Source organism: Anopheles darlingi, chromosome 2 (genome assembly GCF_943734745.1).
Source record: "Anopheles darlingi chromosome 2, idAnoDarlMG_H_01, whole genome shotgun sequence".
NCBI classification, from domain to species: domain Eukaryota; kingdom Metazoa; phylum Arthropoda; class Insecta; order Diptera; family Culicidae; genus Anopheles; species Anopheles darlingi.
The window spans coordinates 48,238,558-48,254,402 of record NC_064874.1 but is presented as its reverse complement, the minus strand read 5'-3'; the positions used below and the strand labels follow the sequence as shown (position 1 = coordinate 48,254,402).

The following is a 15,845-nucleotide window of genomic DNA, read 5'->3' as shown; positions in this document are numbered from 1 at the left end:
GCAAGCAATATTTCCGCTTCCGGTAATAACAACAAACCGGCAAGAAAGTAGAACACGAGCGTGGAAAGTGGAACGGGTGAGCAAAAGCTCGGGTTCAAATGCGCGGTCCGTTACACTTCTGTCCGCGGTGCGAGAACTTTCATTATTGGTCCTTGCATCGCCCGCGCCAGCCAGGAATGCGCTCTCTCTCTCTTACTTTCTTTTCTTGCTTCATTCTTCTCGTGCTGCCATCCCTACCGAGTACCGTTTGATCCGTATTCGCCGAAGGTATGCGCCCGGAGCGAACAAAGAATGCAACTTTGTTCCGGTGCTCCGGTGCGCTGCTGAGAAAATGGAGACGCCCAGTAACTGGCAGCAAAGAAATGAAGATAGCACTTGGTATCTGGCAAAATCTGGAGAAGAAACACACCACAGCGAGCACAAAAGTATGTAGCGAATGCAAAATATGCGCACCGACTGGTGCCCGGTGGTGCTCATGTCCACATTATCATGCGCATCTCCTCCCCGCTCTTCTTTCCACCATTCTTTTTATGCGAAAATCATTCACCGCCCTGTTGCAAAGTTGCTTCTCGGTTTTGCAAATAAACGCCTGACCAACTTGGTAACATCAACAGCAACAACAACAACATCGTGACATACCCTGTCCGGGCTGGGGAGAAAGCTTTTACCGTTTTGATCCCGCGACACACCCCACAGGACATCGGGACTCTCAATGCTTTTTTGCTTGTCGGTTATTGACTTCGTCGGAACGGTAAACGATGTGGCAGTTTACTGTTTCGCTCTGGCGGCTCCTATCCAGGGGCAACAACTGGTCGGACGGCGGACAGAAAGGAAAAACAAAGATTTTTTTTCCCGTCGATCTGTCTGCTCCTTTCTGCTACCTGGTGAGCTCTCCAGCTTCAGCTCCAGTTCCAACCGTTGGTACAGCATTTTTCATGTTTCTGTTATTGTTCCCGGAAGTTGCTGTTTTGTTTCTTGCTTCCATGCCGGTCCCTGGAACTACTTTCGCATCCACCGCATGAAAACCGAATCTCCCCACCAAAAGCCCACGCCCGGGGACTTAAGGTCTACTTTGTGAAACCAAAGCTCCATGTAAAAGCGTGAGGTTCAGTTTTGATTGCTTTTCCCTCGATTGGCGCACTGGCTATGCCGTCTGACCAGACTCCAGCTAGTTCTTGCGCTCAATTTAACAGAACGAACATGGGACCACAGCGCTCAGGTAGTTCGCGATGCATTCCTGCATCGACTCCAAGGCCTAGGCCACTTCAAAGCCCTAAAAATGGACTCCAGACTAATGAAATTCCAATCTAGCCACCGCAAACACACATACACATACACACTCGCACACTTACCTGTATACCTGGAGGCCACCACCAAATTTCCTATGTTGCGCTCAGTGGTTCAGATTCTCTGTTCTGTTATATTCCTGCATGCTCTCAAAGCGCGGATTTCACATTTCCGTGGACTCCGCGAGGTTCTATGTATCCCTTGTTTGTATTTTTTAAATGTTTGTTTGTTGTTATTGTTATTAATGTTTGACCTTTACCACGCCACCCGTTGTTGGCCCTGCACAATGTATCTAACATTGCATGAACCTCCCTCCTGAAGCCCTTCTACTACCCGTTGGTTCCGTGCTTTCTCGAGTCGAGCTTCGCCTAAAATCGCGAACCGAGCCGAACGAAACGCCAACCAACACCCCGTGCATGTACACCCCTGCCCCCGCCCCTTTTGGATCCATTGCGCCGATCCCTAATCAGGCGTGTTCCGCGCCCCCCTTCTCCTCTTGGTCTTTTTCCGACTTCGTCTCTCCCTCTTCTGCTCCTCTAGAAACCGAGAACGGTCTGCGCCGGTGGGAATGAGAATGGCAACATGCAAACGGAAGCGGGCACGGTACGCTCGCCCACAAGCCCCACAGGTCAGGGGTCACCGGCACCGCCACTAGTGCCACCGGTGTATCGGCGTGGTAGTGGCGGCGGCATTGGTGGTCCATCCAAAGCCACCGAGGTGGGCTCCGAGGTGCTTGGCAAGATGGTCGGTGGTGGCGGAGGACCACAGTGGGGCACTGCCGGTGCAACCGGAACGACCGGCACTGGCAGTCCTGGTCGGTTCGCTGGTGTCGGTAAGAACATCACTCATCGTTCGTCCAGCTTAGAACTGATACTAACACCTATCATACAGAGCCACAGACGGTAAGTAGTAGCACCAACGGTGACGGGGAGAGGGGGAACTGACCAGTAGTAGCGCCCTGTCTGAGTTTAGTCCCTTCACTTCATATTATCTTCATTCCTCCACAATTTATCAGGTTGTAGTCACACACACATAGAAGGTCCAACAGAGGGTTTTCACTAACTCCGGACGTTGTAGATTCATTTCGCTCATCTATTTGTACGATCCTATTAGATGTTCTCGATTGCAGCTTCACTTCAAACGCAGGTCATACCCTTTTTGCGCAGCATAACTTAACCTATTCATCCTAGAATGAAAAAAAAAACATATAAAAACTCAGTTTTACTCCAAAATTATTCCAATGTTCGTGATTCCTTCGCTCCATTTTCGACAACAGTACCACGTCATCACACATTCAAAGCCTACTGTCGCAAAAGAAACATTTTCGCGAGCTTAAAATACACACCAGGCGGTGCCATGGTAACGCCATGGTGGCCTATTTTGGGGACACTGCGATTGTCGTTGTTGTTGTTGTTGTTGATGACGATGATCATTGATGGTTCATAGCACAAGCGCGGCGCATCCATGGTAACATGCTAATCTGCCCTTCATGTGTGTGTGTGTGCGATAAAAGGGATGCTCGTGGCGTCGATTCCTAGTAGAGCAAAGGGTGTTACAAACGAATAAGCTCCCCTTGTCCCCCAGCTCGCCATGCATGGTGTAATCACACACACACACACTAGCACACACTCAAATGACACCCGATATCCTTGGGATGGGATGGTGAAAGTAATCATGTTTTGCTTCTACTGGCTAGGCCCCGGTTAATGGGAATGGGTATGAGGCATCGACATAAGGATACCGAGGCCGACTCCTTTGGGGGTATTTCGTGAATGGCTGCTAGTAACCCTTTTCCCCTCCACCTCAGGGACGTTGAGTAGGATGAGCTGCTTTACTAAGAAATGGCGACTCTCCAAGGTGATAATCTTGTGTATTCGTAGCCGATGCGTAGCGATTCCATCAAACGGTTTCCTCGCCCTAAGATGGTGACAAAGATGAAAGCATATCACTGCGAGTGATAGCGACCGGTTTTGGTTCACTTTAGGATGTTTGTGAAATTGCGATTAGTCCTCACTCTCTTCTCCAACTCCGAACGGTACCGTTCCCTGGTTTTGTGTCGATCGAGCAGAGCAGAACGGTGAAAGAACGAGCAACCGTAACGATCACTTGCCGCCGGAAATGTTCATCGAACAATGGCACATCCTGCGACCAGCAACCAAGGTTCCTGCACTTCATTGTTAGTGGTTAGGTTCGCTTTACAGCTCATTAAGATAGCATAATGTTCATTGAAACTCGGACGAGAAGCCTCGTAGCTAGCAAAACAGCCTGAAAAAGCCAGGCTCTCAAGTGCCGGTTTCGAATTTTCCGACAAGCAAACTGCTACTTAGCTGGGAAACCGTTGTGGCAGTACTCATCGTGCCGTGGACCCCTCCGGGAACTATGACTCAATTCGGTCGGCGCGGTTCTGGCGTCGGTCGGTCCTTCGAACGGTTGGAAGTGTTTTTTTTTTCTTTTTTCAGAGCGAACCTCAACTTTGGGCAACTTTGTGCTAGGAAAACTCGGGGAAAATTCCTCAAACAAATATAATGACCCGTACCGCCGGCCAGCCAGCCAGCCAGCCAGCCAGCCAGCTAGACAGTACCGTTGCTCGGTACCAAACCACCGGTCCAATTCGCACTCGCACCTTTTGCCTCATCATCACCACAACAAGCCGTACCATGGGGTCATGATGTAACCCTGCCAGCATCCGTGGCCGTGATAAAAGGGTTGCTTGCCATTCTTTACCAAAAAAAAAACTAGACTACAGCTGGGCTTTTACCGTGTGTTCCGTCCAGTACTCGCTCGCAGTTCTTTCGCTTCCTATGAACCTCAGCGAATCGGGATCGTGGCGTGGTAGAGAACCGCAAACGCTTCGCGCAAACTTTGCCAGTCGGCAAAACTCTGGCCAGACACCGGGGCCAGCACGTTGGTTGGCAAATTTCAATAAACTGCTCGGGAATCTCGGGAATGCCGAACCGAGCGAACGAGCACAAACGGCCAAGCCGCACGGTTGCCTGCCTTGTCGGCAGATGGATTGTTGTTCAACAGCAGCACACTAAGGCGGACGTTGGGAGTCATGCAACGGGTGCTCGAAACGTAACATGCGCTGTGCTGAGATAACATACTTATCGCCTTGCCAGAGTGGTCTAGTTGCATCGCCGGATCGTTCTGCCACGGTAAAGTTCTGCTTCTTCAGCGCAACGCAAAGGAAGCTGTGCAACGTTATGTGATTGCCTCGCGTTACAGGACCGCTTGCTATGATTGCAGTGACTCCGTCCGTTAGAAGAAAAAAAAAACCACTCCGCTTCCGTTTGTTTTGTGCTTTTGTACTATTTGATGAGCTAACCACGCGAGCTAATCATAGGGCCAGGCGCGGTCTACACGACTGACGCCATACAAATGAGGGTATCTCTCGTGCCGATGTGTGTTTGCATCAAAATCACTGAATCTTGCGCCATTTATGAGGCGAATAATCAAGCGGAGAGGCTTGCAGATGAGTAGAACTAGACAGAAAAGCACGCACCCAAAATTTGATGATTTTTTTTACGATCTTTGAGGTAGTTTACTTTTTGTTGCGGCTTTAAAGTGATTTTTTTAACATCAACTGCATTAAAGATCGTCTCCTTTGGTGAAAGGACGCACGAAAATCGCCATAGCTGCAATGCAAAAAATCCATTCAGGTACCAAATTAAAGAGATATTGTGGTATTTTTGGGTAAAAAATAACAAAAAGCAGTTGATCATGATTTTTCCTTAATCCTCAAATACTCGCTAGGATCCTCCACTTTGTATGTAGAATTTGAATGCCTCAAACAACGCATAAATTGTGACTTAGTCGACATATTTGAGCAATATTATACAATGTAAAAATTTCCATTATACGTTATAGAATGTAGAATATTTGTTTTGAAACATGTTTTGAAAACAAATAACTTAGATCTCATTTATTTTGTGCGAATCCCTGTCTGCTTGGAAAATCTGCTGATTTCCTGCGAACCTTAAACCTGAAATGGTGTATATAAAAGAATAATTATGAACCTCTGCTAAACACATGGGCTGTAACCTGACCTTTTTCGATCGCTCTCATTAGTAATGTCCACACATTTCCATGGTTTAGAATATTTAATTAAGCATTATAGGTTCAAATTATGGAAGAGATCTCGACATGAGACTTTTACTACAAATAGATGAAAAGTAAACAACTGCTAAAACGATGAAATCAGTCAAGAAGGAATGTTGTAATAGTGGCATTACAAATGAGTCACAGATTGTAATGGATTTCACTACATATAACTCTATGGCGGCCGTGGATAAAGCGACCCAGCAATACCCGTTTACTGTTACAAAGCATCATGGAAGCTACATTCTCCAAAAGTCAACCTGACGATGATGATGATGATGATGATAGCGTTTGTAAATGTTATCTATCACCGTCTACGCCTCGGGATGGGTAGTAGAATCTTTCCTCACCCTCTATCTCTGTCACTCTCCTTATGGTAAACATTGTAGCACCACCGCTTCATCAGCATGCACACAGTGTTGCATCAATAAGCCCATACAGATACCAAACAAAGCGAAAGTACATACACGAACCGAGAACCGGTACGCTCTCGCCAGCTCTACTGTAACACGATGCCGATCCCGGCTCCTATACTAAGCTGAGCGACAACGACAACGACAACGACAACGACAACGACAACGAGGATGACGACAGGATAAGCTCTTGTGATCAAACATATACCCCCCATACGGTCCCAATTCGGCTTAATTCCATGCTAAAGCCTAGCCCGACCACTGGTCTGCTTGCCAGGCAGGCCAGGTCTCCATCATGGTACGAAGCGAACGGCCAGCAACATAAACAATTATATCGAAATCAATTCCCCGTCGATGGCTGGTCACCCGACAACCGTAGCAGCCCCTTCCCACTGGGGTGGCATGACAACCGACTAATAGAGCAATCTATTTGCTTTAAAACTATGATTAATTATTCACTCCACCACCACCTGTCTCCTCGGATCGGTCGATCCCAAAACAGAGCCTGATGTCCTGTGGCCCGTTTGCGGTATTATCCTGCCATTTCATCAGCCCGTTAGTCACTCTCTCTCTCTCTCTCTCTCTCTCTCTCTCTCACGCTAGCTCTTCCTCTCTTCCTTCCATGCACCAGACCTCGGGAAGGCTCACTTACTCACTTTGGCATCGCTTATCGATGGTCTTCGCCCTTTTTGCTCCTCTGCATCAGTCCACAGGACATCATCACCATCAGCATCATCGCCATCAGCAGTTCACCGCTCATCCGGAGCGAATTGGGCGTGAGAGTGGAGTCATTATTCACTTACCACTACTCGCGTAGCCGCGAAGCGCAAATTTAGTTCCAATTAGTGGAACAAATTTAATTTAATCCATAGCTTATTTGCATACACCGTCCATTGCCTGCTACGATGTAATACGAGATGATGATGTGGATGGTGGTCGTGGAAAGCAAAACACGTTAGGGGGAAAACAGCAGTTTTTTTTTCCTCCAGATAACACCTGAAACACATATACGCCAGGTAGGGCGTGTTGCGGTGTTGGACGTGAACCTATCTGATGCGTAAAATGGCGTTGTAAATAAGCACCAAATTCCACTGACGCTTCAGTCACACGGAACAGAGATTACGTGGGGAGCGGGGGAGGCGGTATTTGGGCAATAAGCACACCCACACACGAACACACATTCTGCAAACCATGCGTTTGATGTTATTTAGTAGAATGCTTTGAAGCGGTATATCGTAGTGGCCCGGAATCGGGCTGGTAGAGTAAATCCTTTCATTCCAGTATTTAGGAGAAAATGGTAAAACGCATTTCGACCCCATTTTCCGGGAGAACACACCAACCGCACATCACACACACACAATCGTTGGACATTAACAATTGAAGGGTAAATTAATGCTCGCGCACTCAACGCACTCTGTACAAAACTCCACATCCCGCTCACCCCGTTGAAGAGCGCTCTTGTTTGGCCGCAAAAGAACGCGTATGTGAAGTGTGTGTGTGTGCGCGGGAGTCCGGTGACCAGTAAATGAAAATCAATTTTCCATTTCCTCTACCATCTCCCCCCAATCACCGAGCAGCTCATTAATTTTAACAAATCCTCCAACTGAAGTCTGAACCAACAGCGTTTTTTTTTTTCGTTCAACAAGGGTTTGCGATTGCGCAACGCGATTATCAACCTCAGCGATTACCACCCGACCCCCCCTTGTTGTACTTTTAACCGTATGTAACGCCACGCCGTTTCCTGTTTCCCTTTTTTGTTGCACTTTCATTCCAGGGCCCAATAATTATGGGTGAGATGAGTACGGAACTGTAATCGCGCGGATGCTACCTGCAGCAGCAGCTCGATGGCACTGTCTGGGTCTGTCACCATCCCACTGATTGACTCTCATACACGGGCTATGGTGTCGGGATGATGGTGACCACACGGCAGCTGCACGGACCGATCAGTCGACGATTCTTCTACCAACGAATTAGATGTTAAGGATGCGCGGAGGAACTGAAAACTGTAAAAGCCTGAATACGGAGTGAGCCAAAAAATTAACGTTTGTTTTTTTTTTTACATTCTACCATCTAATCGCTGTTTGCTGTACTCCACGCTGTACTATCCTGTACTATGAGCGAGATGCGCCACGAAACGCGCCAGTGCGCGTTCGATTTAGAGTTTAGGGAGTGTATTTTATATAACAAAAAAAAAAGTTGTGTATCCTGTATAGCAGTACGATGACCACTTGAAATGCAATCCAGAACCAAAAAAAACCAGAAACAAAACAGAAGCAACAAAAAGAGAAAAAAAAGCAAACCTTAACCGGGAAAAACGACATCGCGAGATGCACATGCAAGTCGTGCCCGAAGTCACGTGGCGTGACGACCAATTCACGTTCTCGGATGTGTCTGACGGGTCTCTGTGTTCGTTCGTGTGTTTTATTCCGTGTGTATGTATGTGTCTGTGTGTATGTTGTATGTTGTATGTATAGTTATCAAAGTTCTCATTTATGCAAATGCGCACACACGTACCGTAAGTCGTCTTCTCGTGTCTAAGACTCATCCAGCAGCTAGTGTTTAAGTTTCGATGTTTCTACTACTACTACTACTTCGGCCGTAGCGGCACTAGGCAGTAACTATTTTTACTTATTAAAGAAGCCCCCACTGCACGCGCCAGCAGCGGCTGCAGCAGCAACAGGCAGCAGCAGTAGCTGCATCAGGCTAAATCATAAACACATTCGATGTGAGCAATCTTATTGTTAGGTGTACCGGAGCATCGTCGAGCGCGGGGTCAAATGGTACTGCGGTCACTTGTCACTCGCGCAAGTCCCACCTGGCTCGACGCAGAAGCGCGCAGAGTATTATTCTTACTATTATGATTATTATGATCAACCAATCGGCAATACATACATGATCGAACACGCTACAAAACTTCTCACACTGCCTCACAAGTCTTTGATTGTCTCGATTACACGCACCCTCCCTCCCTTTGCTGATGCTTCCTCGATAAACGGAGGGCTGGGGCCGTATCTTATTTCACTCGAACTGAAAGGGAAACTAAACGAGGAATGTCGGTCACGTCGCGTATCGCTGCTGGTTTCACCACCACGGATAGGTGTTTGAGCTGTTACGTTACTACTTTGTGTCTTTTTCGTTCCCTTCAGCATCGGGATGTGGACAAATTTAAAAGAAAACAAAAGGACTAAATGTAACAAACGATTTGGCGTACGTATTTTCGGACTTATCTTCTCAAAACAATAAAAATTCAATAAAAAAAAACGGTTAAAGACGGATTGTGTAACTGATGGAGTTGATCGAGGCATACGATAATTTATCCCAGTGAATATCACGCGCTGCCCCTCAGGGGTTTTTCCTCCAACAGATATTCGTTTGAAAAGTTGTTCTAAAATCTTGACTGTCTAGTTACAACGTAACGGGGCTTTTCAGAATTGCTACATCGAACAAGAATCAATTTATCCACCAACAATTACTGTTGACTGTAAATTATAATCAGACCATATCCAAGAACGTGAAATTTGGACGAAATTCTCCAAATTGGTTTTTCGTTTGAACCTTCTTCTTTCTCGAAACGTATCAAACCTTCTCTGTTGTTGAAAGAATATTTTTCTAATAAGCTTACGTCCGCCAGAGTACAGAGCCATATTTTCGACAAAAAAAATCTTTTATTTTCAACTGTGCAATTCAGAGTTTTCATAAAAAAGATAGCGAAAATACCATTCGGATTTCCATGTTCAACATGTGTCGGCACCATTTTCTTCCAATTGGTTCTAAGTCAATTCCAATAGGACACAGATAGGAATGTGTTTTTTTGATTGATTTGATTGATTTGAAATTTGAAACAAATTTGATTTGAAACAAAAAATTTGGCTTCAAATCTTTTTCACTGCATAAGTATTGTTATCGATTTTCTTCAGTTAATCATATAACACGACAAAATGTGCTTCCTATAGCCATTGAATTTGTGCATCATAAGCTACATTAAAAAGAAAGCTCTGCAACATTCTTCTTAAACTACTGTTTGGGCCAAATGACAACATTTCCATACCAGAAATTAATAACTGGAACATCTAATGATCTACAATTAAATTATCGCAAGCAATCATCAATTCCTTTTATCTTCAACTAAGAAATGTATCAACTGAAGCTTCTTCTATTCAACGATTATGGTAATATCTAACACAATTATTTGGAACAGACCAAAATGCACCACAAACCTATTCAAATGGTTCACAATAGCATGAATGCACCTATCAAAATTCAGTATTTCTCCAGCTCCAATCGTTTTCTTTCCATGACCACAATGAGGTTCAATTACGAGTTCCTGATTTCATTTCGTGCGTACAAAATTGACGAGCAATAACGAGCGATCATGTGACAAAATAGACGATACGCTCTTGTACTAGAACGAATCCTAGTTCCATCGGATCGCTTCGCTTCGCGCCAATATTACGCGGCACACGACACGACTAGCGCCCTATTAAAACACACTTTCCGCTCGTGAATGTTTGTTTCAACGATTGAGTTGCGGTGGCGGGAGGGGAACTCCAACCAACCAACCAACATTTGCTTTGGCTCATAAATAATGAAAAAAATAATTCACGAGCGGGCGTGAAAAGGGGGGTGGTACCGTTGCCTGGAGGAATGCGAATCGATAGCAGCCCCTAAAAGAGAGTCAGGCAACTGGCAGGATAGGTTGTTTGATTCATTGCCCGCTGGAAAACTCCCGATGGCTGCGAGCGTGAAAACGATCCCGCCACCACCACCATCACTACCGTTGCCGAAGGCGTTTGTGAGGGTAGATCGACGGCATGAATATTAATATTCATACGTCCAGCCGGCTCACGCCATCGCCGGCCTGTTTCTGTCGCCTATTACAACCGTGTTGCCTTCCGTGTGGATCGAATAGCGACGAGTACTGTCTTTCGGTCGCCGGTACTGTACTTTATGTTATTCCTTCGCATACAAATCATCACGGTAATGGTTTTGCTGCTCATTATCATTCGAACATGCCACAGACACTGCAACTCATCATAAACAGACTATGGAGTGAGAGGGGAGAGGAGAGACAGAGACAGACAGACAGAGAGTGTGAGCGCATGGAAAGCGAGAAAAATCGAATGTTTAGGATTTCCTGTTCGTGTTCCCCCTTTCATGGTCTTCTGATGATTGCAAACGACAGCGGGAAAGGATTTGCTGTTGATGATGGAGCTGAGTAAATATTTGATGAACTAGCGCACATGACACACCCACGACTGGTCGGTGGCCGGCTGGGAGGGGGACACGAAATGAAAACACAGACCAATCTCTCAACCACAACCTCGAATAATCGGTCGTCGGTTTGCTGATCGAGTCCTTCACTTCTTGTCGGTCTTGCCAGAAGTGTTGTCTTTGAAGTCGAAGCCAAAACACTCCAACCAGTCGGTCGGTGTGCATGTTTGTTGTGTGTTTGTAGTAACTCCGACGAAGAGAACTCAGCCTTTTTGGAAACTACATTCATCATCAGACGGTCCCCCTTCCCCGGGTGTGATGGAAATAAAAACGCCAACCGATCAGCACCGTAAACTGTCAACCATTTCCGATGGTACGCGCCTGGGAATGTCCGAAGATTCGGCGAGTCAGTTCCGCCAACGGCAGCAACAACAGCAAACACATCGGAGATACAGCTTCAGGGAGGAACTGTTCCAACTGTTTGCTTCGATAACGGCCCACTGCTACAAGCAGTTGGCCAACGCCGAACGCTCGATCTGGGAGCGGTTGTTCTGGTTGTTGGCCCTTATCCTCGAAGCGGCCACCCTGGTGGCGATCATCGTGTCCGCTTGGGGTAAGTTTACGGCCAATCCACTGATTACCACGCTGCACGATACGATCTATCCGATCGAGCACGTACCGTTTCCGGCGATCTCGCTGTGCAACAATAATCGCATCTCGCGGACCGCCGCCCTCCGGTACGCGGAAACGCTGGCCCAGCGGGACACGCAGCGGCGCAACACGAGCTACTTTCTCGATCAGATAGCCCTGCTCGGGAAGCTGTACGATTACGATTTCGAGAATCTGCATCAGATGACCAAGTTTCAGGAGTTTCTCGATCTGCACGACGTAAGCAACGCGACCGGGATGTACAGTACGCTCGAGACGCTTGCCAAGGTAGGAAGGGTTCTAGTGAGGGGGGGGGGGGGGCTGTCCTTAGACAACGGTTTTTCCTCCGGAACAACACTCTTGCAGCTGTCGCCCCGTTGTGAGGATATGCTGCTGCGGTGCTTTTGGAAAAGCATCGAACTGCCTTGTATGCTGCGGAACGATATGATCGAGGTGCGTCGCACGCAGTACGGCTTCTGCTGTACGTTCAACTTTATCGGTCACAATGAGGATAACGAGTAAGTGTGCGATTGATCGTCCCAGGGCATCGTTTGAGTGCCATTTGGGTCTGTAGTATTTTCTGTGATCGTCTATTTGCTAGGACAAAACAGTTAGAAGCAGTGTTGATGTGATTATCAAGCACCCGAATTGAAGAATCGTACATCTTTCCGCCACATTTTATGCAAAATTTGATCAACACACGCAATAACAGCGTGTAATTATTAGCTGTTATTAGTTGTTATTTTTAAACACTTAAGAAGAAATGCGTGTCTTCCTAAATAAATTTCCATCCTTGCACTTCGATGGATTACATGTTTTCCAGTCTGTTCATATCGACGCAGCAATCACATCAATTTGAATAAAAGGTAGCGGATATAGCAATTATTTAAGTTCTTTTAACACGCTTCACACTGTTATGAAGCTCAATTAAAAACTGATACATATTATAGAAAAAATGATCGTCAATGATGGCAAAGAGAGGCCAAAGAAATATTTGCGAACTAGGTAAAATTTACGCAAAATGTTGCATAAACTTAAATTAGAAATAACATCGGTTTGCATACATCTTTATAATATTTCATCCCAGATTTTTTCAAACAATGCACTTTAAGTATCTGCGTATCAGCAATTTATTTACTGCTACGAAACAGAATGACACATTTAGTAGTGGAATTCTTATTGTATTTAAAACATTTCGTTCGTTCTAGAGAGCATAGCAAATGAGTTAATGTATCCCGACCAAACAAAGGCAAATCGTCCAATTTATTCTGCGAACTGCGAAAGTGATGCATTTATTGCGCTTGTGATCGTTGTAGTTACCATTTCTTGTTCAAGTTTTGTTGCTTTCTATGAACTATTTTTAATTTGTCAATTTGTCTGTTGTCATTTGTTCCAATACATTTTTCAGCTAAGCTAAAGATTTCTTCGACACTTTTCGATCACCTGTTCATTAGAAATGATATTTTTTACAAACTAGCAAAAAGTTTGTCCATCATTTTGTATCAATGTCGAAGCATAAACACGAGCATATTCACACTTTGCCATACTACATTGCCATAAGTTTGAAGAAATTGAAAGGTAAAATTTGGCAATAAATCAATTTTTATACCAAAACCCAGCAAAGCACTGGTACTGGTTTTAACGGCGGAATTCATTCAAAACCAAATGCTCAAATCGATGCTCCTCACTGGTACAAACCTCTTTCGCGGTTACTCGTTGCAGAATTCATCCACCGCCGTACTACTTGGACGTCACGGGACCGGAAATGGGATTGGTACTGCTACTGAATGGTTCCACTAATGACTACTTCTACAACCTGTTCAACAACATCGGATTCAATGTACAAAAAACTGAACCCTCCCTTTACCTTTGACCCCTTTTCGCGACCCGCGACTCTTCGCGGTACGCAAGGGAATACAAAATGAATTTTCCCGGAGGGGTGTTTTCTATCTCCAAAAACGAAAAAAACAACATTCTCCCATCCCATCACGGCCTCTCGCATCCATCTAACGATGTGCTTCTCTCTATCTGCCCGTGTGTACTTCAGCTTCAAATTTTCAATCCCAACGAAGTGCCGGACATCACCGCCGGTGGTGTAAGCGAGCAGTTCATACACCTCGGCACGGAGACGTTCATCCGCGTCGATGCCATCACCATCAACAGCGAACCGGATGTGCTGGGCTACTCGAGAGAGAAGGTAATGATGGACACGGTGGACACGGTCGTACCACCCCACTACCTTTTGTGCACCTTCATGTGAGTTCAAACCGCGTAAAACCCCGGGAACGGGAACAGTCGTGACAGCCACTCAGCGCTATGCTAGTTGATCCCAAGTCTAGGTTCCGCTGCTCTGTGGGGCTCTACTGCCCCGGTGTGGAATGTCCTAGCGCAGGAGGTAATTAATTTATTTCGAAATGTTCCCCAACACCGGTGCATCGAAGGGAAGAGGACACTTGGAGTTACCCGGAATTGCGACGTGGTATTTCAGGTTCGGTATTTTATAGTTTCATAGCTGAGCGTTCATCATCCGTTTGGTTGAGGAAGAATGGAGCGGTACACGGGTTAAATCACGCTCTGGAATGTTGTCGTGGATATATGACCAATGCAATCGGGCCAATGGTATTTTACTATCCCCGCCCAACTGTCATCACTCGTTATCATCTCCTCGCACGGATTCGCGTAGATCGCACAGCTTTTTGGAGGAATGGATTGAATGTATATGTGTGTGTGTGTGTCTGTGTGAGGGATGATGGCTTCAACCAAGCTTCAACCAGTTTCAAGAAGATAGTTAATGCGATTTTAAGTTTCAATTAGGGTACTGCAAACTGCATATAAATGTGCTTAACTAGCAATTTCAAATCTAAAAGTCTGAATCGGGGTTTAGAATTAATTTGAAGCTCCAATTTCGTTCCGAATTTCGAAGTCAAACTCCTGCACCAACATTATTGGAACCTGACGGTCTCTCTACAATTATGTTTTGTTGGAGTAAATCAAAAGTGTCCGAATCCTAGGGCGAACCCGAAGTATCCTGCACCACCAAGAGCCGTAACACTGGCTGAAACACTCAGTCACCATTAGTCTGGGATAGTCCTTCTGGCCATCCCATAAAACCACATCGCTACGAGACTCTCCACTTTCGGGTCACTCGGGCAACGCAAAACATGGACAAACAAGGCATCGTTGCAGTGAGTACTCGAACCATGGCCTACTAACTACCGGACCAGACCTCCCTAGATGCAGGTGATGATGATGGACTGATGTGCGGTTTGCGGACACACCTCTACGGTGGACACATTTTGCTATTGCTGGCTAATATGTTTTTCGCTAATGCTCTGCTAACCGATGACTGTCCTCCCCCCGGGATGGGGGCGGGTCCTTTCCCCTTCATTACAGCGCCAGTGTGTGTTCCGAAACGAGCTGCTCAAGTATGGATCCGTGTACGGGCGCAGTAACTGTGTGGCCACGTGCCGCATCCGAAGTGTGCTGGCGCTGTGCGAGTGTGTACCGTTCTTCATGTCGACGGCCACTAATGTGGGCAGCAAATCGGTCACGATCTGCAACCTGCAGCATATCGCCTGTCTGAACAAGTACAAAAGTAAGTATATCTCTCGTACTCGCTGTTAATTATGTTCCAACCCTCGAAACCCGGTGCACTCGGTACAGCGTTCGGACATTCCGTGTTCCGGAATGCGGTATTAACGCTCGTCGGTTCCCTACTTTCCCGGCAGTCAAATGGTCAACGGTGATAACGGACATCGTGCAGATACCGGGGCTGGAGAAGGAGATGGAAGAGTCGCTGCTCTGCCCGGACTGTCTGCCTTCCTGCTCGGACAGCAAGTACCAGATCACGGCCTCGGCCCTACCCCTTATACCGTCGAACCGCGATGGTTTCAGCATTACGGCCGGCATCGGTGACGTGCGGGACGTTAGCGTGGTGCGCATCTTCTTCGGTCAACCGGAAACGTGGATGTACAAGCAGAACGTGGCCTACTATTGGTTCGAGATATTTAGCAACTTTGGTGGCATGTTCGGCATCATGGCAGGCATGTCGCTGATAACGCTGATGGAGTGTGTGTACTTTGTGGGGCGCCAGTTTGGTCTCATGTTTATGACCCGCTCGTGGAGTGCCGCCACTAGCCAGCGAAAGCAACGGAAACCCATCCTACCGTTGTTACAATGAACCCCGTC

At 46.4% G+C, this 15,845-nt stretch overlaps 2 protein-coding genes across 6 annotated transcripts in view; both read left to right on the top strand.

Annotated features, from left to right (window-relative positions):
• Positions 1–8,711, top strand: part of LOC125951867 (band 4.1-like protein 4) — a 101,227-nt gene extending 92,516 nt beyond the window's left edge. For 4 of the 5 annotated variants that reach the window (XM_049680967.1, XM_049680968.1, XM_049680971.1 and 1 more), the window contains exons 13-14: positions 1,828–2,189; positions 7,573–8,711. In XM_049680967.1, the coding sequence (XP_049536924.1) occupies positions 1,828–2,189; positions 7,573–7,582 (372 nt within the window). In that variant the 3' untranslated portion in view covers positions 7,583–8,711. The remainder of the gene's footprint in view (positions 1–1,827; positions 2,190–7,572) is intronic. The other variant, XM_049680969.1, reaches the window with a different exon arrangement.
• A 2,010-nt stretch (positions 8,712–10,721) lies between these two features.
• On the top strand, positions 10,722–15,845 carry LOC125951875 (pickpocket protein 28-like). Its single transcript, XM_049680986.1, has 7 exons — positions 10,722–11,945; positions 12,024–12,175; positions 13,380–13,497; positions 13,705–13,913; positions 13,992–14,052; positions 15,051–15,252; positions 15,386–15,845. The coding sequence occupies exons 1-7, from the start codon at positions 11,328–11,330 to the stop codon at positions 15,835–15,837; spliced, it is 1,812 nt and encodes a 603-aa protein (XP_049536943.1). The 5' UTR covers positions 10,722–11,327; the 3' UTR covers positions 15,838–15,845.

Excerpts from the sequence above, each read along its gene's own strand:
- LOC125951875 (XM_049680986.1), top strand. The coding sequence starts at position 11,328 with ATGGAAATAAAAACGCCAACCGATCAGCACCGTAAACTGTCAACCATT. Across the intron at positions 11,946-12,023 it reads CGCTCGAGACGCTTGCCAAG|CTGTCGCCCCGTTGTGAGGA; the intron begins GTAGGAAGGGTT and ends ACACTCTTGCAG. Across the intron at positions 13,914-13,991 it reads TACCTTTTGTGCACCTTCAT|TCTAGGTTCCGCTGCTCTGT; the intron begins GTGAGTTCAAAC and ends GTTGATCCCAAG.